This window comes from Carlito syrichta, unplaced genomic scaffold, assembly GCF_000164805.1.
Source record: "Carlito syrichta isolate Samal-C Ts95f unplaced genomic scaffold, Tarsius_syrichta-2.0.1 Scaffold301993, whole genome shotgun sequence".
NCBI lineage: Eukaryota > Metazoa > Chordata > Mammalia > Primates > Tarsiidae > Carlito > Carlito syrichta.
The window spans coordinates 672590-699687 of NW_007246089.1; the positions used below are offsets into that span (position 1 = coordinate 672590).

The 27098-nt window shown below is 37.6% G+C and overlaps 1 protein-coding gene across 1 annotated transcript in view; it reads left to right on the forward strand.

The window, feature by feature from the left end:
- The window catches only part of LRRC72 (leucine rich repeat containing 72), a 52842-nt gene that overhangs the window by 1946 nt on the left and 23798 nt on the right, over positions 1-27098 (forward strand). The window contains exons 2-3 of the mRNA XM_008055861.1: positions 4837-4910; positions 8512-8581. Coding sequence (XP_008054052.1) covers positions 4837-4910; positions 8512-8581 — 144 coding nt within the window. The remainder of the gene's footprint in view (positions 1-4836; positions 4911-8511; positions 8582-27098) is intronic.

Sequence of the window (27098 nt, forward strand, 5' to 3'; positions counted from 1 at the left end):
ACTCACCTCAGCCTCCCAAAGTGCTGGGATTACAGGCTGAGCCACCGAGCCCGGCTGAAGGAAAACTTTTAAAAAATAACTTGATGCTGGATATTGTTTAAAAGCATGGACATAGTTGTCATGGGAAAAATCAGAACTTATCAGATTTTCTTACATGGATATTACCATAAAGCTACTGAGACTATATATTTCACATATATGTTCATATCCACATGTAGATATCATATAAAATTAAAAAGACTACAACTCACTAAAGGCTCAGATGATCATTAAGGATTTTTTAGCAATAAAATACTTTTTAATGAAGGTATTAGTTTTTTCAGACATAATGCTATTGAACACTTAGTAGACTATGATGTATAGTGTAAGCATAATGTTTATATGCACTGGCAAACCAAAAAAATTCATGTGACTCACTTTATGGCAGTGGTCTCAAACTGAACTCACCATATCTCTGAGATACGCCTGCAATTTCTTCTCTCTCTGAATTTGCCAGAGCATGTTTTCTTTTCTCTTAGCGCTCAACTTCTGCAACCTTCTTTGATAGCAATATGTGTTTCTTACTTTTCTTACTAAAAGATTTGCCCATAGGGAACCAAGCGTCTTACACAATTCATGACTGCATTTACCAGTTAACCACAGACAACTAGTCATGGCCTGAACTCAGTAGTTTGAAATTCAATAACGGTTGAATGAATCTACTGAATATTTTTTAAATGTCCATCTTAAAGAATGTTTGTCGTGTACAGCTGCTATGGAAAATGTTATAGTAATTCCCCCCAAAATTCAACATAGAATGACCATATGATCCAGTAATTCCACTCCTGGATATATATCCAAAGGAAATGAAAAGCAGGAACTCAAACAGATATTTCGTATACCAATGTTTATAGCACCATTATTTACAATAACCAAAAGGTGAAAGCAACTCAAGTGCCCATGGACAGATGAATGAATAAAGAAAGTGTAAGATATAAAGCAGTAGAGTATGATTCAGCCTTAAAAATGAAGGATGTTCTGATCCCACATGTTACAACATAAGTGAATCTTGAAGATATTAGGCTAAGTGAAATAAGCCCATCACAAAAGGACATATACTGTAGGATTCCACTTATATGTGGTTCCTAGAATAGTCAAATTCAGAAAGAATGGTGGTTGTCAGGAGTTGAAGGGAGGGGTATGTGGGGCGTCAGTGTTTAATGGCTATAGTCTTGGTGGCAAAAGATGAAAAAGTTCTGGAGATGGATGGTGGTAATTATTGCACAGCAATGTGAATGTGCTTCATGTGGATATACTTAATGCCACAGAACTGTAAACATAAAAATGATTGAAATAGTAAATTCTGTCATGCATATAACTTACCACAATAAAAAAAATAGTTCAGGGAACCAGCTTTTTGTCGCGTCGGTCCTTTGTATGATATTTTTGGTCTTGACTACACTTATCTATGACTTTAACAAGTTCTGCTAATTCTTGGATTGAATTGCTCTTGTCTTTTTAGCTCCCCTAGGTGCAACATTAGACCGTTTTACTTAAGATCCCTCTGTTTTCTTGATATGTGCATGCAATGTTATGAACTTCCCTCTCAGCATTGAATTCATAGTATCCCAGAGGTTTTATGTGTTGTGTATTTGTTTTTGTTTGTTTCTAGGAATACTTTTATTTCTGTCTTGATTTCTGTGTTAACCCAAACGTCATTAGGGAGCGTGTTGTTAATTTCCATGTTTTGTTTGTTTTGGGGGTTCCTATTGGTGGTGATATTTTGTTTTATTCCATTGTGGTCTGAGAAGATGCTTGGTATGATTTCAACTTTTTGAAATTTGTTCAAACTTGGGTGGGAGGGAGGGAAGGATGATGAGAAACACATAACTGCCCATTGGGTAGGTACCATGTCTACTACGGAGTTGTTGTTGCTTGTTGTGATTCTTTAGATGAAGGAATATGCCAATAGTGAAACTGTGTGTTGTCTGGGAACTGGAATTATTCCACTATGAATGTTTTCATGTTTCTTGGCATTTTGACATTAATACATTACCAGATTCATACAAAATTATTGATTGAAAAAAATGCATGATAAGTTGTGTAAATAAATAATTATGACAGTGATGAATACATATGATGCTGACACTTTCAATTTCCCCTTTAATCTCCTAGTTTTCTAAATTTGATTTAAATCCTTAAATATTCATCCTAAAGCTAAAATTTTTATTTATTTATTTTTTAGTCAGAGTCTCACTCTGTTGCCCAGCCTGGAGTGCAGTGGCATGCTCATGGCCACCACAGCCTTGGCCTGCTGGGCTCAGGCTATCCTTCTACCTCAGTCTTTCAAGTAGTTGGAACCACAGAAACATGCCACCATGCCCAGTTAATTTTATGATTTATTGTAGAGACAAGGTCTCGCCAAGTTGCCCAGGTTGATCTTAAAACCCTAGACTCAAACAATCCTTTCATCTCCACCTTTCAAAGTGATGGGATTACTGGCATGAGCCACTGCACCTGGTTCTAGCCAAAAGTTTTACATGTGTATTACTTTCTGATTATCAAATTAATATGTGCTTATAGTAAAATATTCAAATATTATTTTAAAATGTATTATCTAGAAAGTGAAAAGTCTTCATAATCTCAAGTGATGACTTTCGCTAACAATTGGAGTGTGTGCATTTTTTGTTCATATAATTGTGATTTTTTTAAACAAAAATACTGTTATGACTATTACACTGTCAATTACTTTTGCAGTGAAAAATAGATTTTGCCTATCTTTAGATGTCCAGATAGTCATCTGTATTAGTCAATGTTCTCCAAAGAAATAGAACCAATAGGATATAGAGATATATAGAAAGAGATTTTTTTATGAGGAATTGACTCAGCAGCTGATGGAGAATGAGAAGTCCCACAATTTCCTCTCTGAAGGCTGAAGGTCCAGAGGAGCCAATGATGTAGCTGGTCCAAGTTCAAAGACCTGAGAACCAGGAGTGCTGATATCTGTGGGCAGGAGAAGATGGATATCCCAGCTCCAAAAGGAAGAATAAATTCACAGTTCCCTTGCTTTTTTGTTCTATTTGTGCCCTTTATGGATAGGAAGGTGTCCACTCACATTTACTCAGTAGGCTTGATACAAATGATAATCTCTTCTAGAAACATACTCAGAAATAATGTTTTACCAGCTATCTGGGCATCCTCTAGCCAAGTCAAGTTGATATACAAAATTAACCATCAGACCGTCCTCTCTATGTTTTTTAATTGCTGCACAGTATTCTATTATGAGGTCACATCTTAATTTACCCCATATTTCAATTAGTGGGGAATATTTCCTGACCATAGACAATGTGTGTTGAAATGAACAATGATATTCAGCTTTTCCTGAGTGTATGCACCTGCATGTTTCTGTGTGCTGGATGTGAATGACTGGATCAAGTTAAAAGCACATTTGTAATTTTAATAGGTAGTTGCCAAATTTTAACTCTACTTTGGCTGGCCTGCAACAACCCAAACACTTTACAAAGTTGTGATTGATTGTAGTAGAGGCTGGTAGTTTAGATCTTTAAGTTGAAAATACCCCAATAAGAATGCCTAAACCTTATTCAGTGGGTTTTTCCAAGCCTTAGATTCAGCTTGGGTAACCGGATAACAAAATGCCCTTATGGAAATGCCTTAACTTGAGCCTTGTGAGTTCTTCAAGCCCCTACATTCAGCTTGCTTAACAAGGAATCAAGAAAAGTTTAGGACGACAAATTTGCAGCCACTCTTCATCACTGGGATATGTCTTCCTCACTTCATGAGATATTTGTTCATTCTACTACATTTAACTCTTCTTAAAGTCCTCTACTAAATAAAAAATCATGACAAAATGTTATACATCACTTTAAAAATGTATAAGTCAATTATAACCTCACCCTTCATAATAAATCCCAGCTGAAATTTGGTGATTGTTTTCACTCTGATAATTATGATGTTTGTCAGATTCCAGAATGTCAATGCTTATACTTTTCACTTTTGTTGTGTCTCATTAGCTCCACTCTTTCATGAAGAATTATAGACAGGCTTTAATTTTTCCATATTCTTTTAGGTCACATGGCTTGTAAACGTTATTTTGTAATTTAACAAAGAACCTTAAAAATAAAAAGCAAAGCACTTAAATAGCCAGTGTTGAGTTGAATTTTTATTTTCAAAACAAAGCCTATGGGAATAAAATTGCTTCTTCTCCACCAAAATTTCCCACAGTTCGAGTATGTTAGCAACCCATAAAAAATGAAGGCACTGTTGCTTGCCAAGCAAAGAAAAAATATATTTATTCAGTTATTCAGGAAATATGACATTTATTCATTTGTTTCTCACTCTTTTTGGGAACTTGTGGGGTGCCAAGCATAATGTAGACACAGTACATAATCTCCTGTAATAACATACATTTTTCCCTACTCTCTCTACCTCCAACCCTGATACTGTATGACTCCTGTAAATATAGAAAACCTATCAAATATGAATTCTTCATGTTCAAAGGAACATTTAAGAACAATTATTTAAAGACCCAAATTACCTTTCCTCACAGAGAACTAAAAACTTGTTTTTTGGTGTATATACACATATACACAATTTTTTTTTCTCCATGATTACACACTATTTACACATCTGTGCCCAGGATTAAGGATAATGAAACTCAACCACAAAAATGAATAAATAATGTCTAATTGTAGTATTGGAATTTATCAGTTTACAGTGGTTGCCTCCATATTCACCTTTCTTTTGATCTTCTTGTAGACGTTATTGTTATTGACTGCAAATGCCTCAATATTTTTGCTCATTGGAATGTGGTTTGACAGATTAATTATATGTTACCAGGCAGTTGAAGATCAACTAAAGATATGTGGTCACAAGAGGGATGCTGATGTCTTCGAGTTGTTCCTTTCTAAAAAGTAAGTGTTTTTTTACATTTAAAAAAAGTAGGAGAATATCATGTTATAATGCTTCATAGATTCAACTGTCCTTTTCCATTTTTCCCGTTAAGGATCTAGTAGACAGCCATACACTTAATTACTTTGGGGTCCACAGTTCCTATTGGGAGCCAAGTATTGAAATGGATAAAAAACAAAGATTATGGAACCAGACTGAGTTCGAATCCCAGCTCTCTCTTCCAGCTGGGTGAGCTGCAGCTTGTCACATGGCATTTTTTTTGTTAGAATTGTCAGATTTAGCAAATAAATATATAGGACATTCAGTTGAATTTGAATTTCAGAGAAACAATGAATATACTTTTTTAGTATAAATATGCCCCACAAAGTCTTTGGAACATTTGCTGTTTGTCTGAAATTCATATGTAACCTGATATTTTGTATTTCATCAGGCAACTCTATTCCTCATGTATAATAATACTGCCTTATTCACAGGGTTGTTGTGAAGATTAGGTGAGTTAGAAAAATTTAGTGAGCATTGTCAGTTCTCGGTAAGCAATCAGTAAAGTGTTAGTGTGTTAGTACAGTTAATATTATTACTATTATTAGGCATCATTATACCCTTATACTATAGTAATAACCCATATTCTACTACAACCCTAACAACTCCTATTCTAATTTTACTGGTAAATAGGAAAAGCCCTCCCTTGTATCAAACAGCCCTCTTTGACTCCACTTGAATTCTCCAGGGCAGCAGACAACAGAGTGGGATTTTCTGTAGAATAGATCTGGTGTCTGAGATAGAGCCTGGGCATAAGAGGAAGTTATGGACAAGATGAGACTATGGCACCACAGTTCTCACTAGCCAATAACTCACACCAAAGTTTGCATTTTAAGAACAACAACCCTAGTTGAACACGGTAGCTCACTCCTGTAATCCTAGCACTTTGTGAGGGGTAGGCAAGAGGATTGCTGGAGCCCAGGGGTTTGAGACCAGCCTGGGCAACTTAGTGAGACCTTGTCTCTACAAAAACTCAGCCGGGTGTGGTGGTGCATGACTGTAGTTCCAGCTACTTAGAAGGCTGAGGCGGAAGAATGACCTGAGCCCAGCAGTTTGAGGCTGCGGTGGCTGTGAACACACCACTGCACTCCAGCCTGGGTTACAGAGTGAGACTCCTATTCAAAAAAAATAAAAATAAAAACAAAATAGGAACAGAAATCCTATTCCTACTCTTTTTTTTCTCTCCTTTATGTTTTTTAATGCCTGTGAATTCTATGTATTATTTTAAAATAAACTTGACCTATTTACTCATATGTAATCTTTGAAACTCAGCTTCTTGTAAAAAACAAGTCCTACTTTGTCAATGAATTTAATCACTTTGCACGCTAGCGATTTCTTTACTGACAAATATTTATTTTATTATACATATATATTTATTTTTATCATTACAGAAAAGAATGTTCACCTTTGAATGACTCTGAATCTCTTGCTAGTAAGAGAATAAATAAATGACCAATTTGAAATTTTTTCAAGTGTATTTTTTCATATGGAGCAGGTAGATTAGAGCATCCTGTCACATTAAAGGTCATGCTTTTTATAAATCAGTTTTACAATAGCAATAAATACTTCATGTGATCAAAAGATTACATCTCTAAGCCTTTCATGATCTTGACAATTTTACACTATTGATCACTAAGGTAAGCAGAGAAGCATAAGAATAGCTTTAACACACTAGAAAATTTGAAATATTGATCCCTGGACAGTGGGTAATTAATGGTCTTCTTGAGTGAAGGACAACATCTTTTATATTCTAAGAATACTAAGTCACCATTTCATCCAGCTGGGGACAAAAAATATTTCACAGTCCAGCTGCCAATAAACTGAATAAACTGATTTATTTGCCTAAGTTTCTATTGACTCTGGAAAATGGAAAGCATCTTATTGATGTCTTCTTAAGTGATCACAGAGAAAATACACTGTGACAAGATATTGACAATTATTGTCAGCATGAGTCATTGCCATCATTGGTAGAAGAATTATCTCTCAGTATCTTCAACTAGCGTCACCTTAAAACGTAACAGCCCATTATAGATTTAGGACAGGTTTATGTGCAGAATCAATGCTTCTGGCAAGGAAGAGTTACAGTACTCTTGAAAAGTGAATAACTTTATTGCATAATCGAATCAGTAAAAATTTAGCATTGATATTACTACTATAAGAAAATTAATGGCAATAGCTTGACACAGTTAATACTTTAGGGTATTTGTGTATTGAAATAATGCTTGAAGAAAATCCTTTAAGTAGGGCATGAGAGCCCTCTGAAGCTACCATGTAATGATCACGTTATTATCCATCATGAGAACAAATGAAGTTAATGTACTATCATTATTGCCCAGTGCAATATTAAGGTGCACCAAGGTCCAAGTGCTCCTTCCCAGAAATAGGCCACCTATCTACAGTGAAGGAGGAGAATGTAGTGTTATTTCTGTAAATGTCCTGTCAAAAGCGGTTTTAGAGGAGTCTGGAATATTTTGTTGTCCCAAGAAAGTATTCAGAGAGTAATGGTACAATTCAAACAAGATACAGAAGTCTACTTGAAATGTCTTCTGTATGGAATAATTTGAGATTTATTTTAGTGACGAAGGATTGAAAAAACCTTTTTAAACTTCAGGAAAGGTAGGGATGAGAATGAATGAGAAAGAAGGGGTAAGGGCAGATGTTCTTTGCAGAAGAATACCGGTTGACAAATGTAAGAAAAAAAAAAATGAGAACATTAGAATGATCATCATTTTATAATCTCAAATCTATTGATTTGGGTAAGGATTTTAACATGAGTATTTTCAAAGTGCTTAGAAAAGTGCCCGACACATAATATGTGATTTATAAGTGATAGAGACATATATGTATTCAAATTTAGGGCCACAATTTCTGCCCTGAGAAATAAAAGAGATCCGAATACTCCAGCCCACATCAGTCAAATGGTCAAGAGTCCTCAGATAGCTCCCTCTCTCCACCCTATGGCTGCCCCCGTGCTGTGTGTGCTGCCTCGTAGTGATAGGTATAGGTCCTCTTGGATAGCTGGAGCTCCACACAGTTCTAGAAGGGTGGGTAGCATTTTGACCCTGTCAATAATAATAAAGCGCTTCACTCAGTCTCTGTCTCTTGATGCCCTGAAATTTCCATCTCTGCAGTTCAGTCTGGCCAAGATCGAGACTGACTCCTAAGTAATAACATTGCAGACCATCTTGAAGCAGAGCCAACTGTGTTTCCCACATTTACTTGAAGGGTCAGTGGCATCTTCATTTTTTTCCCCTTTGCTCTCCCCCAGTAAAATTTGTTTTGAATTGAGGTTCCAATAAATTCAGTCATAATGAGCTCTACATCTTTGTTAATGTAATAAAATACTCTCCTTTAAGTAGTAGTTTTAACTAGCGAACAAAATCTTAATCCAAATAAAATTAGAATGATGGAATTTCAGAAATTAGCAGGTAGGTGTGCCAACAATTTTGGAAGAACAAAGAGAGAACCCTTTCCATTTACGTTCAGGCCATACTATCTACATGCCTGTCTACCCAGGAGTGAATTAATTGTTGCTAATGTTCTCATTGTTTTATTCCCCTCCAGGGAACTAACAGAAGTCATTGATCTTTCCAGGTTTAAAAAATTAAAATACTTATGGCTTCATCATAACAAGGTAGTATTATATTTTATCACTAAATTACTAAAATTAAATTATTATCTTACTTTCATGTTTCTTTTTTTTTTTTTTTTCCAATTTTTATGTTTTTAAATAGAGACAGCGTCTTGCTGTATTGCCCAGGCTGGTCTCAAACTCCTAGCCTCAAGCAGTCCTTCCTTCTGGTCTACCAGCGTGCTGGGATTATAAGCATGAGTCACCACACCCAAGCTCCTTAATTGCATGTTTCTAATAGAGCTAATCTTTAAAGTATTAATATGTTATACTTAAAATTTAAATTTAAGTAAGAAACCTATATATGTGTGTGTGTGTGTGTGTGTGTGTGTGTGTGTGTGTGTATATATATACAAATATATTTTTATATATATGTCTAGTATACACACATACACACAGTATATTGAAGAAAGAAAATCTGTGAGGTGCTATCCAACTGCAATTTTGCTTTTCTCTCGTGTCTGTCAAATCAGCTAAGCAGAAGACATTCCGTCCCAGGATCCTGGAAGAAAACTTAAACAATCTCACAGTGTTTTTCCTTCTCTCTTAGGTAATACAAAATCCTACAGTCCATTTGAATCACAGTTATAGTTCCAGTTCATAAACGAGACTATATTACCCAATTGTCAATCTTCAATCACACAATGAGACACTCTCCTCCTTCTTATCCAGCCAGGGCTGAATTCAGATGGCCACCTGCCTTCTTATTAACTAGGATGATGTGTTTGGCTGTTTTCCTTCCTTCTCACTTCACGCCAACCTTCTCCAAGTGTGGTATGGAAGGGGGTGGTGTGAAGTCAAGGAAAGACAACGAGGAAACAAAGTTCTTTGCTTTGAGGCCAGGTGCAGTGGCTCACACCTGTAGTTCCAGCACTTTGGGAGATCGAGGCGAGAGGATCACTTGAGCCCAGAAGTTCGAGACCAGCCTGGACAACATAGTGAGGCCTCGTCTCTACCAAAAAAACAGTTAGCTGGGCTCAGTGGTGCATGCCTGTATTCCCAGCTACTTGGTAGGCTGATGCAGGAGAATTTTTTGAGCCCAGGGGTTGGAGGCTGCAGTGAGCCATGATTGTGCCACTACACTTTAGCCTTTAGCCTGGGCAACAAAGTGAGACTGACCAAAAAAAAGTTATTTGCTTCATACCTTCTAGGACTAACAGATGTGCAAAGTTGGTCTATCTCCTATTGCCTATTGGGAAATTTCTCTGTGAGGCCTCTCCAACACTGACTGTTCTTCACTGGCCATTGCTAACCCCGGCTCACCTTTATTCCAGACTACTGACAGCTGAAGAGTTCCTGGCCTTGGCACATCACCCCCTTGGGCAGACTCCCTTGGAAAACTCAGATCAACATCCCTACAGTGGGCCCACATCCAGTTCCCAGGACCCACAGCGTGATTGCTACCCAAGCCGGTTTAGCTTCCACAGGAAGTGTCAGGCACCAGGCTACCATATTCCCAACTGAGGAGACCTGTCTGCAGCCCTTGAAGGTCATGACTATAGCCCTTGAAGCTTCTCTTAGAGGCTAAGGTTTAGGAAGCAGTGCCCTCTCGCCTCTTCCCTCCTATGGGGAGCCTGAGTGTGGGACTTCAAGCTCTTGCCAAGCAAAAGAACAAGACTAAAACATAAACCCAGATCATCATTATAGCTAGCCAGTCGGTAGGTTATTGTCAAATTTCAAAATTCAGCTTTCCCACAGCTTGTATTTTGTTCATTATAGACTACGTTGATAACCTGATCTTAGCATTTTGAATTTAGATTTTCACACACTCCTACAAAAAAAAATTCAGTTTTCAGAAGAAGCCTGCCTGTCAAGCAATAGTCTAGATTCTCAGCACTGAATCTTTGAACAACCCTATTTATGAAAATATTTCAATATGGTATTGCATTTTAGGCCTTTTTGTTGTTGTTGTTCAAACCAACTGAGTGGAAAGTGGAAAACGAAAGTACTTTAGTGTTAACTGTGAGCATAAATCTCTTAAGTTTGAAATAATTTCTAGGAGAACAAACACGAATACCTTCAAGGCCTGGGCAGCTGAGAACTGAAATGGAAAACACACTTACACTTAAGGGCATACGAGTTCAAGACGCTTTAAAAACACCCTCTGCCAAAAATTATGCCAGGTCACAGCATGTGGTGTCTGATTAGAAAAAATTGGAAATCATCAGGTGTGGCAAAAATGACTAACTTTGTTTTTGGTGTGTTCTCATGGTGTTCAACTGTGTTCAGTTTTGGAGGAAAGAACATGTACAAATGTTGACAGTGTGTCTAAAGGGAGAAGTCTAATTAGGTTTATACTGTTTTTTGGCTCTTCTGGGAGCAAATATCGTCCAACCTCTGCTCACTGGTTTCACACAATTGACTCACAGATGTATGTACACATAGGGGTTGTGAACACTTTTGATTTTCTTTTGTTTCTGAAGGAGACAGGGCAAACAAGTCATACAGCAAGAGACCAAATTCTTATGCTTGAGTATTTATACACAACACACTATATTATTTCCAAAATCACCATCACTTAGTTTGTTCTTGAAGAAACATACTTGTTTAGTCCATATAACAATGAAAGGGTACCTTACCCAAAACAGGTTTTGAGTGGTCTTGGGATAGGTGAATAAGCTAATGATCAGTAATCTACTGGATGCTAAGTTGCTTGAGTACTCATACTCCATAAGAACTCATACTCCATCAACAATTAAAGTCTTATTGAGGTTCCAAAACTAGTGGACATATTAGCTATTACAGTATTTCATAAAAGTTCATAGGCAAAATTTTAATTATGAGTTTTATTTGAAATCTGGACTACACTAGATTGACCACCAAGAAGATACTATGCTACTGTGGAAATGGTATGTAGAATTGTGGTATGAAACATGAACACTGACAATAACACTGAATACAAATATTTAGAATTCTAACATTTTGCTATAAATGATATGAATCTGTGACCATCATTGTTCTGATATTAGTGAATTCTTTAGGCTACCCTCTATTTAGGAAAAAAAATAGAGCAGTAAAATAAAGCGAACACATCTTTATTTATTCACTTTTTCAATCCGCAATATTTGCTGAAGTCTGTGAGGTCATTGTTGGTTGTCCATTCAATGTCCATTCTCTCCTTTTTTCCAAACCCAAGAATCTGAGTTTGGATTTTGGTACTTACTCAAGTAGGTGGCACCACCCAGTTCCAGGGGTGAATCCTGGACTGTCTAAACTAACCAGGATAATCCCACCCTCTTGGTGAGTGACTAGTTAGTGAATGGGCATGTAATCCAATTGAAATGGAAACTTAAGCATTTGCTATGAGACTTCTGGAAGAGACTTCCTTATTCCTGAAAGAGAGCATTAGAAGGGAGATCGCTTGTTCCTTCTGAATGTTTTATTGCCTAGATTTGAAGCCAGTAGCTATCCTATCAACTTGATAATTTCAATTCTCTGAATCCAGAGAATCAGAAGACTGAGGCTCTCACAATTTCCAGACTCATTGATATGTGAGATAATTAACATTTTTATTTTATGTACCTAGTTTAACTAGGCTTAGAAGTTTCTTGGTGCCCAAAGTATACTACTTATATGGTTTATTCTGTGCTTGCATTAGGCTACTAACAAAATATAACAGTAAATGTGATGATCTCTGCTCTAGTGGTAAAAGTGGGAGGGACAGAGGGATTGGTTCTGCCCCTGGTAAGGACATCTTGTTTGTAAGCTGCCTGGAGGGAGACAACGGAGTTGTCTTTGAAGGCAGTGAATTCAGTTTGGTGAGCTTAGAGCATAGTATGCTGGAAGGACTTGTTGGTCTTCCAAACATTGGGATGGTAAAGCTTGAATTTTTGGTTCAAACCTGGACAAGTTAATGAAACGGGCAGAAGTTTGTCCCTAAGGACTTCGATGTCCTAACTTCCCTAGATTTGCTCTGGCAACTCTGATTCCTTCATGATGTTCTCTGAGGGCTTGCTCCCTCCTCATAGTGCATTCATATTCCCTAGCATTGTGTCTCCTCCTTTGGGAGGTCATGTTTTCCTAACATCTTCTGATATAGTTAGTGGGAGGGATAATTAATGGCGGCTGCTCCTAGGTCTAAAGTTTCCCTTCCTTGTCTCACCCTCTAACAAGTCTGACCTAGAGAATTTTAGGTCTACAAGTTCATTCTTTCCAACTTTCATGAGAAGTTGGGTTCAGCTCAGATAACTAAGTGATTTGCATTTTATACTACAATTTATAAGGCACATACATATGATCTCTTTCTGTCTTGACTCATTACTTAAAAATTTTTCTTTTATAGATGTCCAGTAATGAGCTCTGCATTTATAATATTGGTGCCACTATGTTAGTATCCTTCTATTTCTAGAAATACAGCAGTAGTTTCTTATATTTCATTTTTGTCTCAGATTATGATAAGCATTTGATGAAGAGCCTGTATAATGCTTCACCAACCCAAAGTAAAATCTGGGTTTCCTCTGTGCAGCAAAAAACAAACAGTTGCGACAGTTTATAAATTCAATTTAAATACTAAGTCCTCTTCTGGCAAAATTATTGTTTATAAACACCATATCTAAAGCATAATTGAAACACTAATTTATAATGGCATCATTCACACTAACTGACCAGAGAATGGTCAGATTAGAATACATGCTTTCAGAAAGATACTAGGCTCAATTTTTATACTGTTAAGATATGTTGTTTCCTATCTCTTGGATAGTCATGCAGCACATATTGAGAATTTAGTAAATAGCACAAATGTATACATTTTAGAACGAAATACTAGCTAGGCGCAGTGGTGGCTCACGTCTATAATATTTGTACTTTGAGAGGCAGAGCCAGGAGGATTGCCTGAGCCCACGGGTTCAAGACCAGCCTCGGCAACATGGCAAGACTTCATCTCTACAATATATCAAAAAACAAACTGAGCATGGTGGCATGCACCTGTAATTTCAGCTACTTGGATGGCTGAAGCAGAAAGATCACCTAAGCCCACCAGGTTGAGGCTGTGGTAACCATGAGCATGCCACTATACTCCAGCCTGAGCGACAGAGTGAGACTCTGACTCAAAAAAAAAAGAAAGAAAGGTTGATATATAAATTTAGCAAATTACAATTTGAAAATTGAAAGAATTATTTTTAGTGTGCTGTTACAAATATTTGATGAAGAATTCTTTGAATGGCAGTACTTTCTTCCAGAAGGCTTTACAACATGCTCTGTATCGTGGAATTTTTGTTGACCTTTTCAATCAGATTTATTTGTATATTAAACTTGAGTATATATATATTTACTTATTCATTTGTACATACAATGCCTCATTCCAAAAAACTATTTAGAGCAGTACAAACTCCAAGGTAAGGTGGAAGAGCTATTAGAAAAAAACAAGCCGAACTAGCATGCATTCCACGTATTTGGACTCGTATGTGTTTCTGTTGCCTGAGGGCAACATTAATTATATCCTTTATGTCAACTTTGTTGAAAGAATTATATTTTGCCAAATATTTAAAGTCTTCTTTAAAAAGTAAATCAATATAAATAACCTAAATAAGGCTTTACTGCATAGTTGCGAAATTTGGAGATATGTACAAAACGTATCTAGTTTTTACTTTTAATGATTTAACCCAGAAATATAACCTATTTTTGGAAGCAACATGTACAAATATTGCAGTAACTTGGAAATGAGAGCGGAAAACATGAGAATAAACTGGTCAAAAATAGTTACTTCTGAATATTTTCAAAGCGCAGATTTTATTTTTAAAGACTGCATATATTTTGAGACAGAAATTAAGGCATTTAATTTACTGAGCAAGAACACCATAAACCTGGAAATCCTGAAAACATATTGATTTTTTTCTTCCTGTATGATTCAGTATATATTACTGAAATTCTCCACAATATTTAATGTTCTATGTAAATTTAGGAAATATTGTATATTTTCAGCACTCAAACATACAATAATATACCTTTTTAATTCATGCATAATTATAGAATTTTCCATATTGCACCATGTTGATTAGTCCCTGATCTATGGGTCTTTGCCCTAAGATTTTTCAATGTCGCTACCGGCTACCAGCTTTTTAAACTGGATAATTCTTGGTGTTGGGGACCGCCCTGAGCATTTCAGGATGTTCAGCATCATTCTTGGACTCTGTGCATTAGAGAGGCTCCCCGGGAATGGCAGAAAAAATATTTCCAGATATTTTCAAATGCCCCCCTGAGGGGCAAAATTGCCACCCCACTCCCACTGAGAGTTGCTCAATACAGCAGCAATAAAAACCTAAGGGAAAACATATCACTCCTCTGCTCACACCTCTGGTGGTCTCCTACTTTCAGCTAAGTTCTTACAGGAACTTGCAAGGATCTACACAAGTCAGGCCCCTGGTTATCTCTCTGACTTCATTATCTACTGTCTCTGACTCTCCCTGATCTAGCCACAGCAGGCACCATACTGTCTCTGGACCTATACATGGGCTTGTCCCCAGGGCTCCTGCTTCAGATAGCCCATGGGTCCACGCACTCCCCTTCATCAAGTGTTTGTTCAAATATTACCTCCTCTGTGAGGCCTACCCCATGCAACCTCCCTAAAATGTGATACTCCCTCCCTCTGCTACTCCTAGCCTCCAGGCTTATTTTTTGTCTGGCTACGTATCAACTTACACCATAATATATACCGAGTGTATTGTTCATCTAATCTTACTCTACTACAACAGTCTGGCTCATAGTAGAGGAAACTCAGAAAGTAGCTGTTCAACAAATGTTTGTTGGATGGAGAAATGAATGAATAAAAACTCTAATATTTCCTCATAAATATGATAGTTCCATTTTGTCAGTGAATCACAAATGGCATGTAATTGATCATCAGTTATAGATCTGAGGAGTGTAAGTTGCTTATGTTTTGTTTAGTATTTTACTTATTGTTCACTCAAAAATGTTAGCTGGTGTTTATTGGACATCATGGCTAGGAAGTTTTCTTTGCATGAGTATTTAGTCAAGGTATCAGAAAACTCACTTAACACAAACATGTTTTGACTGATTTAAGCAGAAAAACAATATTGAAAAGATATTGGGTAGATAACATGGAACTTAAGAACCAAGTTCAGAAAAATTCCCAAGATCAACGGGAACCATGGTCAAAATCAAGTCACAGAACTCTTTTCCACAAACACTGTTGACTTGGCCAATCAACGATTGAGGCACCAGCTTGTGCCGTGGATGTCAATAGCACCAGCCACAGGATATATCCACTGTCACCACTGCCACCATTTCCTGCTGGAAAGCAAATATTTTTGTCTTCATCGCTGCACCAGAATTAACTTGCAATGATGTCTACTACATTTCATTACTAGTTCTTGATTTGAAGTTCAGAGCGAGTGCATCGAATTGGCTTAGCCTAAGTCGTGGATTCACACCCTATCTGCCAGAAGTCTGGGAAAGTAAATATCATGTCTACTGAGGAGTGAGATCTGTTTCCTACCTTCACTCACTTGATGGGAAATCCCTGGAATTGTGGGGAAGAGGTTTAGATATCAGGCAAGCAAAAAAATGATGACTAGTGTCTCCCACATTTTATTAGATCATGTTTAGAAAGATGAAAATCAGAAATAACACCCATATCTACATTGATGATTCTCATCAGAGCACCTGAAAAAGAGTGTTTATTTAATAAATGGATGTTGAACCGAGAGCTCAGGTAGGTATAGCTATGGTTCTGTCACTAACCGGTTGATAGTATGTAGCAAATCGCATAAGCTCTCTGAAGCTATGTTCCCCTATATAATGTGGGGCATTTATTCTTCATAACTACTTCAAGGATTGTCATGAAAAATAAGTGAGATGGCAAGTGTGAAGTACTAATCAGAGAAATTTGCTCACAGAATAACTGCTGACTCAACCACCCCACTTTTTCAAGTGTTTTATTTTTAATAGAGCTCTACTTGCATATCATAATCATTTAAAGAATTTGCTAGCTCTGACCAGCTGTGATGGCTCATGCCTGTAATCCCAACACCTTGGGTGGTGGAAATAGGATTGCTTGAGCACAGGAGTTCTAGACAAACCTGGGCAGCATAGCTAGACCTCATCTCTACAAAAAAAATTTTAAAAATCAGCTAAGTGTGGTGTGCCTGTAGTCACAGCTACTTGAGAGATTGACACGGGAGGATTGCTTGAGCCCAGGATCGGAGGTCATGGCGAGCCATGACCGTACCACTGCACTCCAGTCTGGGCAACAGAATAAGACACTAACTTAAAAAAAAAAAAATTAGCTAGTTCTACAAAGTAGTAAGAGTCCACATATAGGCTCCTTCTTGTCATTCCCCAGATGCAGCAACTTTCAATTCTTTAAAGTGATCTTTTGTTTTCTCTGAGTCACTTGCTGATATTGCTGCTGCTGCTTGCTTTTTTCCCCTATAGACAATAGCTATTGAGTTCCCACTAAGGAACACAAGGCTTTAGTTCTTTCTGTTTCCTGCCCTTTTTCTGCCACACACAGGCATACTTTTCATTCTCCGTCCTCCTGATGTGGTTGTATTGCAATTTTGGTTGAATCAATATTTACTGGTTATATTGTTATGACAAAGTATGTTTTTTTAGAACTAAGCCATGTATTAAACTTTATTTTTTCCTTTATTGTACTTCCTCCAATTCTCTGAAGTTGACATTTGCTTGATTTTTTTGTGTGTGTATATGTCTGCTTTTTGCTATGAGCTGAATTGTCTCCCCCAAATTCATATGTTGAAGTTGTAATCGCCAGGTCCTCAGAAAGTATGATTCTCATAGGACCTTGAAAGAGGTAATTAGGCAACAGTGGGTCACTAGGGTGGCCCTGATCCACTACAACTAGTGTCTTTATATTAAAAGGCCATGGGGGGGGGAGAGAGAGAGAGAGAGAGAGAGAGAGAGAGAGAGAGACCAGACGTGCACATATAGTGAGAAGATCACATGAAAATACAGGAAGCAGATGGCCATCTACAGGTCAAGGAGAGAATAAAACCAAACTTGCTGACACCTTGATCTTGGACTTCCAGCCTCTAGAACAGGGAGGAAATCAATTTCTGCTGCATAAGCCACCCAGTCTGTGATATTTATTATGGCATGTCTAGCAAACGAATACACTTTTTATCTGCTATTAACACGTATTCAACCCAAACTCTCCGCAAGTTGGCTAGATCTATTCAATGCATTCAAGTGTTTTCCTTTTCTTGAAGTTTTCCCAGGACCTTCAGACTTGCTTCAGTCTTGAATGTTTGCTCCGTGTGCCTGTGTACAACCTCAATCACCCTCCATCACCACCTGGGATAACCTTTGCCTCTCCTTCCTGTACTGCGTGTCCTTCATTTTTCTGGAATACATTCTCCAGTAGCTTCCTGAGAAACGGTCACAGGTGGTAAATTTGTACAGAGTCTATAACACTGAGTGATCTATCATAGAAACAAAGAACTGAGTACTACATGTTCTCACCCATAATCGGACTTTGAACAATTATCATAATACCATAAGAAAGGGATTGGCGGTAGTGGGAAACTGCCATGGGAGGGGGGATGGGATTGGCAGTTGAGGGGAAACTGCCAGGGGAGGGAGGGGCACACCTCATCAACAAGGGTACCTGCATAATGACCATTTGTATACCTAACCCTGAATTGTACCCCACACTTTTAAAACTAAAAATTAAAAAATAAAAATTTCCTAAGGCTTAGGAGAAAAAAAAAATCGTACAGAGGGGTGCAGGCCTGCAATTGTGTTTATTCACTTCTTAAATTTGGCCCAATACGTTGGTTGTTTGGCTGGCAGAATTCTAGGTTGGAGGTAAGGAATTTCCCCATTTTTTTTCTAGTTTTAGTGTAGCTGTAGAGGAGTATGAAACTGTTCTGAGCCCTGATTCTACATATGTGTTTCCTGTCTGGAGGCCCAGAGGCACTTCTCTTTGTCCTTCATGTTCTGATATTTCACAGTGATGTGCCTTGGTGCAGGTCTATTTTTATCTATTGTGCAGAACTCGGAGAAATCTGAATGGGGAAATTCATGCCTTTCAGTTTTAAGAAATTTTCTTAAGGTATCGCCATGTCTTTCTTTTTGAGACTCGTCCATGTCAGGTCTTTATGATATGCTTCTTCCTCTTTCCTTCTCTTCTTCTCACTAAAAAACTTGGTTTTAAAACTTAAAAAAAAAAGAAATTATGTTGAGATTTTTAAAAATTTCTTCCTTTTCCATATCCATTGTTCTCTTTTTCTGGAACTTCTGCTATGTAGATGTTGAACTACTGAATCTGTCCTCTAATTTTTTAATATTTTCTTTTGTCTTTTTAAAATTTTCTATTCTTCTTTGCCATTTTGCTCTCTTTTCTGGGAGTTTCCTTCAACTTTCTCTTTCTACTTTCCTATTATGCTTCCAATGCTCGCTTTTATGTTTTTTAATTTTTTAGAGGCTCTTTTTTCTCTAAATATTTATTTTTAAATTACCTTGATACATGTAATAAAGTAAAATCACATTTGTACAATATAATATTTATATTAAAATATATTTTTATGTATACCATATGTTATTACTAGAGTTTATATTTTAACATTTTTAATTTTGTATAGTTGATATACAAAAAAGGGCATATGTTTATCGTATACAAGTTAATGAGTTTGAACATATGTGCACATCTGTGAAACCATCACCACAATTAAGGTAATAAAACATATCCATCATCCCAAAAGTTTCCTGGTGTCATTTTGTGGGACTTTTTTTTTTTTTTTTTTCTTGTTTGTGTGCTAAGTACACTTAACATGAGATCTACCTTCTTAATAAGTGTTTAAGTGCCCAATACCATATTGTTAACCACAGGCACTGCATTGTACAGCAGATGTCTACAACATATTCATCTTACCTAACTGAGACTCTAAACCCATGAAACACCAACTCCCCATTTCTCCCTCCTCTAAGCCCCTAAAAATCACCACTTTCCATTCTCTGCTTCCATGAGCTGGACTACTTCAAACATCTAACAAGTAGAGTCGTGCAATATTTGTCCTCTGTGGCTGGCTTATTTTACTTAGTGTAATGTCCTCCAGGTTTAGCCATGTTGCTGCAACTGCAGGATTTCCTTCTTTTTTAAGGCTGCCTAATAGTCCATTGTGTGTAAATAACAATTTTTCTTTATTTATTCAACTACTGATGAACATTTGGATTGTATTTGCTCCTTAACTATTGTGAATAATGCTGTAACAAACATGAGAGTGCAGGCATCTCTTTGAGATCCAGATTTCAATTATTTTGTTTATATAACCAGAGGCAGGATTGCTGGATCATATGGTATTTATTTCTTTAAGGAGCTTCCATATTATTTTTTCATAGCAGCTGCACCATCTTTAAATCACACCAACAGCATACAAGGGTTCCAACTTCTTCACATCCTTACCAAACTTTATCTTTTGCTTTTGGGTAATAATCATCTTAACAGGTGTGAGATGATTAAAATGTATATTTTATATCTTTTTTTGTTTCTAAGATAAAATGTCCTCTCTTATTTCTGAGCATAATAATGATACCGCTGCTGTTTACATAATATCTATTTTCTCTAAGTTAATCTTATTGCCTTTATTTCTTTAGGTCTCTGTTTTTCATGTCAGAATTTTGCCTCACATGTTCTTGACTAACTGGTTGTATTTAAGATGAAAGTCTAAAATATTGATTAGAAGTCCTAAATATGTGTGATTGGGGCAAGTGTGAACTTCATTGTCAGGTTGTTTGGGGATACCTTGATATTCATATTTTCAGGTCTCTCCTCTTGGGATGGTCAGGGTCCCCGAAGGGCCTTTTCCAATCCCTTGTCCAGGGAGCAAACACTTGACTGCCAGCATTCTGAGGGCCAAGATGGGGGGAAATGGATTCGAAGCTCTCGACATTTAGTGTGCATAAATTTCCTTCATCTTACTTTTTAGTAAAGACCCTTTACCTTCAACTCTGCTTGTCTAACTCTGTGTTTATTCTATCTAGGGAATAAATTCTATTTGTTGTCTAACTCTTTTTTTTTTTTTATCTAGGGAAAAAAATTCTGCTTGTTGTCTAACTCTGTATTTATTCTATCTGGGGAATAAACCTCCAGGCTTTTGATGTGAAAGGGGAGGAATTCAGTTGCCTAGTGGTAGACTGGCATCCCATCCTCTAGGAGTGAAATTACTTCTTAAATAGCTTTCAGTAATGCTTATTTAATCCCCTCCACTTTACCTTTGCTTCCAGTTACTGAGTCTTTTTAGAATATTGTGGGATATGCGGACAGTCCCCAATTAAAATGGTTCAACTTAACAATTTTTCGACTATAAGATGGTGGTGCAAAAGCAATATAAATTCAATATACTCATCAACTCAAGATGGGGTTATGACTCAATAAACTCATAGTAAATTAAAATACCCCAAGTCAAATTTGAAACATAACCTCGTTGTAAGTCAAGGAGCATCTGAATCAGGTTGTTTTCTGGTTTTGGATTTGATTTTCTTGTTTCTGCTAATTCTATTAACTCTTGACCATATGCTTCCCAGCTTCCAAAATTATATCACTGCTATCTCATTTCCTGTTCTTTCTGTCCTTATAGATGTATACCTGCTAAAACAATTATTTTAATGTCATTTTAGAATGAAACTAAATTAGATGTGTGTGTATAATCTATATCTTTAAACCAGAAGTCATTTTCCTCACCTACATAATCTCATGTGCATAATCTTAAAGCTCCCTTCAAAATCGAATGTCCTGTGGGCTTGTTTCACAATAACACAAATATTTGAAGCCATTCTTTATATTAAGGAAACTATTTGGCTTTAATACACATAAATCCCTATGATATTGTGAAATATTTATGAGTGTGGAACCAAAACAAAAGCAGAATTTATTTATTATTTATTGTGTATTTATTCTTATACCACAGGAGATCATAATCCTATAATTTAAAAGAAAGACTCCTTGAATGGCTAATGTGAAGGTGGGTCCAAAGAATTTATTTATAGAATTTATTTATAGAAAATTGTATATTTATTCTTACACATTTAAACTTCAGTCACCTTCAAAGAACTCTCCGTTTGCTGCAATACACCTATCAAGACATTCTTTCCACTATTCAAAATGGTTTTTGAATGCCTTAGTTCTTCTGCCATTTTTGGTTTCACATATTTCACATTGGCCAAAACATTTCCCTTTGAGGAATTTTCTTAATCTGGGGAAACAAAAAGAAAAGTCACTTGGGGTGAGATTGGATGAATAGGGTGAGTGAGACATGGGAATCATGTGGTTTCTGGTCCGAGACTGCTGAACATTCAGCACAGTGTGGGCAGGTTGTTCATGTGAATCACTCACCATGAAATGGGCAAACTTGTTGAAAGATCTCTAAAAACAATTTACTAAAGCTAAATGCAGCTTCTCACAAGAATGCTAGCTGGTACACTGATGCCGACTGGTTCCTAGAACACTTACCTAGTGGAGGAAGCCTATACTACAAGGGGTATGCCTTTCCCAAAAATGGATAATTCCAGTTCTCTGGGTTTTTTTGGGGGGGTGGTCCCTCCTCACATCTTGATCTTTATGAGCAATATCATAGTTTACCTCTAGAATATACAGAAATGGGACTTTAGAACATGTTGAAAGGGGATGAAGTAGAAAGGCAAAGAGATTCATCGGATGGCCAGGGTTGAGATGATGCCAGGAGGAGGAAAAGGAATGCAGTAAGGAAGCTTTGAAGAACCCCAGAGCAAGTGCACTTGCTTGGACGGGATGTTGCTTAGTGCCAGGACTGCATGTTTTTGCTAGTTTGGATTAGTTTGTAACCACATGCATCTATCTAGGTTCAGCTGGAACACCTCCTCAGGGTTGGGAAAAGGCTAGAACAGTGCCTAGGACCCACAGCTAGCTTGAGGTAGGGCAGCCAGATTAGAGCAACCGTTGAAAGGAGCCCAGATAACTTGAGAGGCCAAATTAGATCAGGTGGAAGTCAAGTCAGTGGTTCATATTGAATCTGGAAATGAGCGGGACTAGACTCAGTGTAGTGATTTCCAGCAGTGACTCTGGAGACAGCATCAAACCCCAGTTCCACCATATGCCAGCTATACAAACTTGGGCAAGTTACTTAACCCCTCTGTGCCTCAGTTTTATTATCTTAAAATAAGACAGTAATAGTACTTCTACCTCATGAGTTTCTAATGAAGATTAAATAAGTTGGAAAATCAAATCTCTCTCTCTCTCTCTCTCTCTCTCTCTCTCTCTCTCTATATATATATATATATATATATATCTGTATATGGATAAACTTATTTGCCCAGCATAACATGTAGTAATGCTAAATTTATTTACTTTTATGATTTGAAAATGTTCAGAAGTTATTATCTTCCTCCTCTTTTTCTTTCTATTTCAGGTCAAATATATTTGGATACATTTTAGACATGCTTTTGGATTATTGCTGAAATAGTAGAAACAAGATAATTTATGGAATATTTTTCACTATTCAATCTAATAGTCTAATTTATTTCAAAATATTTTCAAGTCATTGACTTCTGGATAATTTATATGATGCCCCATCAAATTAAAGAGCCCAATTATGGTGTAATATACCAGTATCTGGTTTGGGAGTCAGACTTGGATTTGAATCTTCACTCTGCCACTTATGATCTCTAAATCTTGAGAAAGGCAACTTCTCTGAGCCTCACTTTCCTCCCAGGTAAACTGGGAATAAAATAAATAACTGAGGCTTTTGGAGGGATCATATCAGATAATGTCTGTGAACATATCTAGTTTAATGTCCAGCTAATAATAAGCACTTAAAAGTATCCTTTCTTCTCTTGCTGATAAATCAGCATTTCTCAACTAGGGGTTATTTCACACTTCAGGGCACTTGGCAATATCTAGAGACATTTTTGATTGTCATTTCCTGGGTGACCATGCTACTGGCACCTAGGGAGGAGAGACTGGGATGCTGCTAAATATACTACAATCCCCAACATAACCTCCATATAGCCAAGACAACAAAGAATTGCCTGGCAGGACACAGTGGTTTATGCCTGTAATCCCAGCACCTTGGGAAGCCAGGTGGATGGATTGCTTGAGCCCAGGAGTTCGAGGAGTTCGAGACCAGCCTGGGCAACACAGTGAAAACTTGTCTGCCCCACCTCCCCCCAAAAAATCAGCCAGGCATGCGTGCCTGTAGTCCCAGCTACTCAGGACGCTGAGGTAGAACTATTGCCTGAGCCCAAAAGGTCAAGCTGCCACGAGCCGTGATCATCATGATTATGCCACCACACTTTAGCCTGGGCAACAGAGTAAGACCCTGATTTTTAAAAAAATGTCTGGTCCAGGATGCTGATAATTATAGAGGTTGAGAAAACCAGCTCTAAACAAAAACAAAAACAAAAAAACCTCTTTAATTTAAATATGTGATGGCATACATCTTCCCCTAGTAGTAACTCAGTGATTACTTTTTTTCGTTTGTTTTTTTGTTTTTTTTGAGTTGGAGTCTCACTCTGTCGCCCAGACTGGAGTGCAGTGGCCACTCCCAGCCACCGCAACCTCGACCTGCTGGGCTCTGGCGATCCTTCCTCCTCAGCCTTCCAAGTAGCTGGAATTACAGGTGCACGCTACCACGTCCGGCTAATTTTTTTATTTATCATAGCGATGAGGTCTCTCCAAGTTGCCCAGGCGAGTCTCGAACCCGCGGGCTCAGGAAATCCACACACCTTAGCCTCCCAAGGCGTGGGATTATAGGCTGAGCCACCGAGCCCGGCTCTCAGTGATTACTTGTAAGTGCCTCATGTTAAATATAAGAGTTTCCAGATCTATGAAAATAATAATAATGGTTAAATAATAAGTAATCATTTCTTGAGCACCTGCTATGTGCCAGGCCTAAAGCTAAGATATCTGATCTGTGAAATATAACATCAAATAAAAATGCAACCATCCTCAGCATCAATAGTATGGATATTTTTCCAAATGAATAGTTAGAATAACATTTTACTTTAATAGTGGTTTGAGTAGCAGAGCAATCGACCTGTCTTCTAATTCCCATTGCTGACTTTAAGAACTTGCTATATTGTAAAGTTGGTTAAGTCCTGTGAATTCTCCCTTGATTATCTCTTAATTTCCTGCACTTCTTTCTTCTTCTACCACCATTACTTACTTTGGGCCACCATCTATTCTTTTGAATTAAGATAACAATCTTCTTATGCATCTCCTGCCATTGTGCTTACTATCCTCTCTAACCTGTGTTCTACTCTGCCATTTTCTTTCCAAAATCCAATTGAGAGTAACCTTCCTCTGCACAAGATCATTTACTATCCCCCCAAGGTCCTCATGATCTGACTTTTCCTCTTTCCACCCTATCCCCCCACCTCTTTCCTCTCAACAAATGGCACATTCTTCTGATCCCAATAACCTTGGTCCAAGGATGTTAATGCTTATGGGAAAATGATGATTCTGTGATTGAGATCAAACTGTCAAGTTTATTAGTGTTTTCCTTGTGTTAGCGAGTGACACAAGATGAAGCCTCAACTAATTAGTAATGTTCTATGAACATGTGGTTAACAGGTAATGAGGAGGAGAAAAGAAAAAGTCATGATTTCCACTGGTGTTCTTTTCCTATGCTGATGTCAAGTGTGGCTGCTATTAAAGCCGGGAGTGGTAGGAAGGAGGACAGGAAGCAGTAAATGGCTGCCAGGAATTGAGTAGGAAAAGTAGAAAGGGATAAGAAGTCAACTTGGATCTTTACCTCTGTGCTTCTGGTGGTTTCTTCTACCTGAGGAAATATGGCTCCTCTCCCCACTTAACAAAAGCTGTGGTGAGATTCCTGGTGGTCTTTCTGGAGGAGTGCGGGCATAATTTGGTGGAGATAAGTCTGTAAAGTGATGTGATGAACAACACGTGTGCCTTTTATAGCTTTGTAATTATGAATGTTGCCAGTATAAGAAAAAAATTAAAACTCATCAAAGAAACCAGTTTTCAAACTTTGAATACAAATCTAAAATGGGTTTTCTGAGACATGAGAGGGGATGGAGTAAAACTTCAATAAATTCTAAGTCAGATAGGTTGTCATCTATTATCTGAATCTATCCCTCAATGTTTCTACTTAACTGTTAATAATAATTCCTATGATAAGCTTTGGAAAACACAAAAAATGAACTTACAATTATGAGCCTATGTTTCGGTATGGATAATGTGCTAAATACTTGACCAATAACAATTTTAGGAGCATCTTCTCTCTGCTAGATCCAATATGAAATAATAAAGGTATCACTCTTACATTTAACTTAGCTGCTGTTCTTAGAACGTACCTGGCCCTCTTTTATGGCTCTACCATATCTGATCCTCACAATTCGAACAAGTCTGTTAAATCTTATCAAAGATTTAATATAGAATCAATATTTTAAAAAGAAAAAAAGAAGGCCAGGTGCAGTGGCTCACGTCTGTAATCCCAGCATATTGGGAGGCTGAGGCAAAAGGATTGCTTGAGCCCAGGAGTCTGAGACCAGTGAGACCTCGTCTCTACAAAAAAAAAAAAAATCAAAAAATTAGCTGAGTACAGTGGTGTGCTCCTGTAGTCTCAACTACTCAGGAGGATGAGGAGGAAGCATTGCTTGAGTCCAGGAGTTTGAGGCTGCAATGAGGTAGGATCATACTACTTGTGACCCCGATTCAAAACAAAAAACAAAGCTGGGCTTGGTGGCTCATGCCTGTAATCCCAGCACTTCGGGAGGCTGAGGTGGGAGGATCACTTGAGGCCAGGAGTTTGAGACTAGCCTGGCCAATATAGTGAGAACCTCATCTCTACAAAAACAACAAACAAAGCAAAACCAAAACAATAGAGTTTTTTGTACAGAGTACCCAAAATATCCCATATCATGGATATAGTACTTAATGGTTCACTTGAGGAATTTAAGAAAAGTACTTTTGACTATTTCCATTCATACTCACCGAATTTTAAGTCTAATCTTAAAAGTAAGATGTAACGTCACTGGCCACAATGGCTCAAACCTGTAATTGTAGCACACTGGGAGGCTGGGGAAGGAAGATTGCCTAAGGAAAGGAGTTCAAGACCAACCTGAGCAACATAGTAAGATCCTTTCCCTCTTCCTACACACACAAACCATATACACACACACACAAATTAACAAGGTTTAGTGGTATGCACCTATAATCTCAGCTACTGGGGAGGCTGAGGCGGGAGGATTGCTTGAGCCTAGGAGGTTGAGGCCACAGTGCACTATGATTGAGCAACCGCATTCTAGCCTGGGTGACAGAGTGAGACTCTGTCTCAAAAAAAAAAAAAAAAATGCCACTTCACCATGAGAGTGGAGAGGTGGAAGGGATAAGATGCTGAAGAAATGGGGTTCCTTTCCTTAAGGAAGACACAAAACTCTAGTGATCAAGTGATTGATTTTGCAAATTAAGCATTTGGGATGGACAAGAGCATCTGGGTTTCATGAGTACAGGAGTTGTCAGAAAAGGCTTTGTGAAAAACGATGAACTGTGAACGACACGCAGGGTTATGCTGGCCCTTCCCTCTCCCTGTGGCTGGTAGCTGGCTGT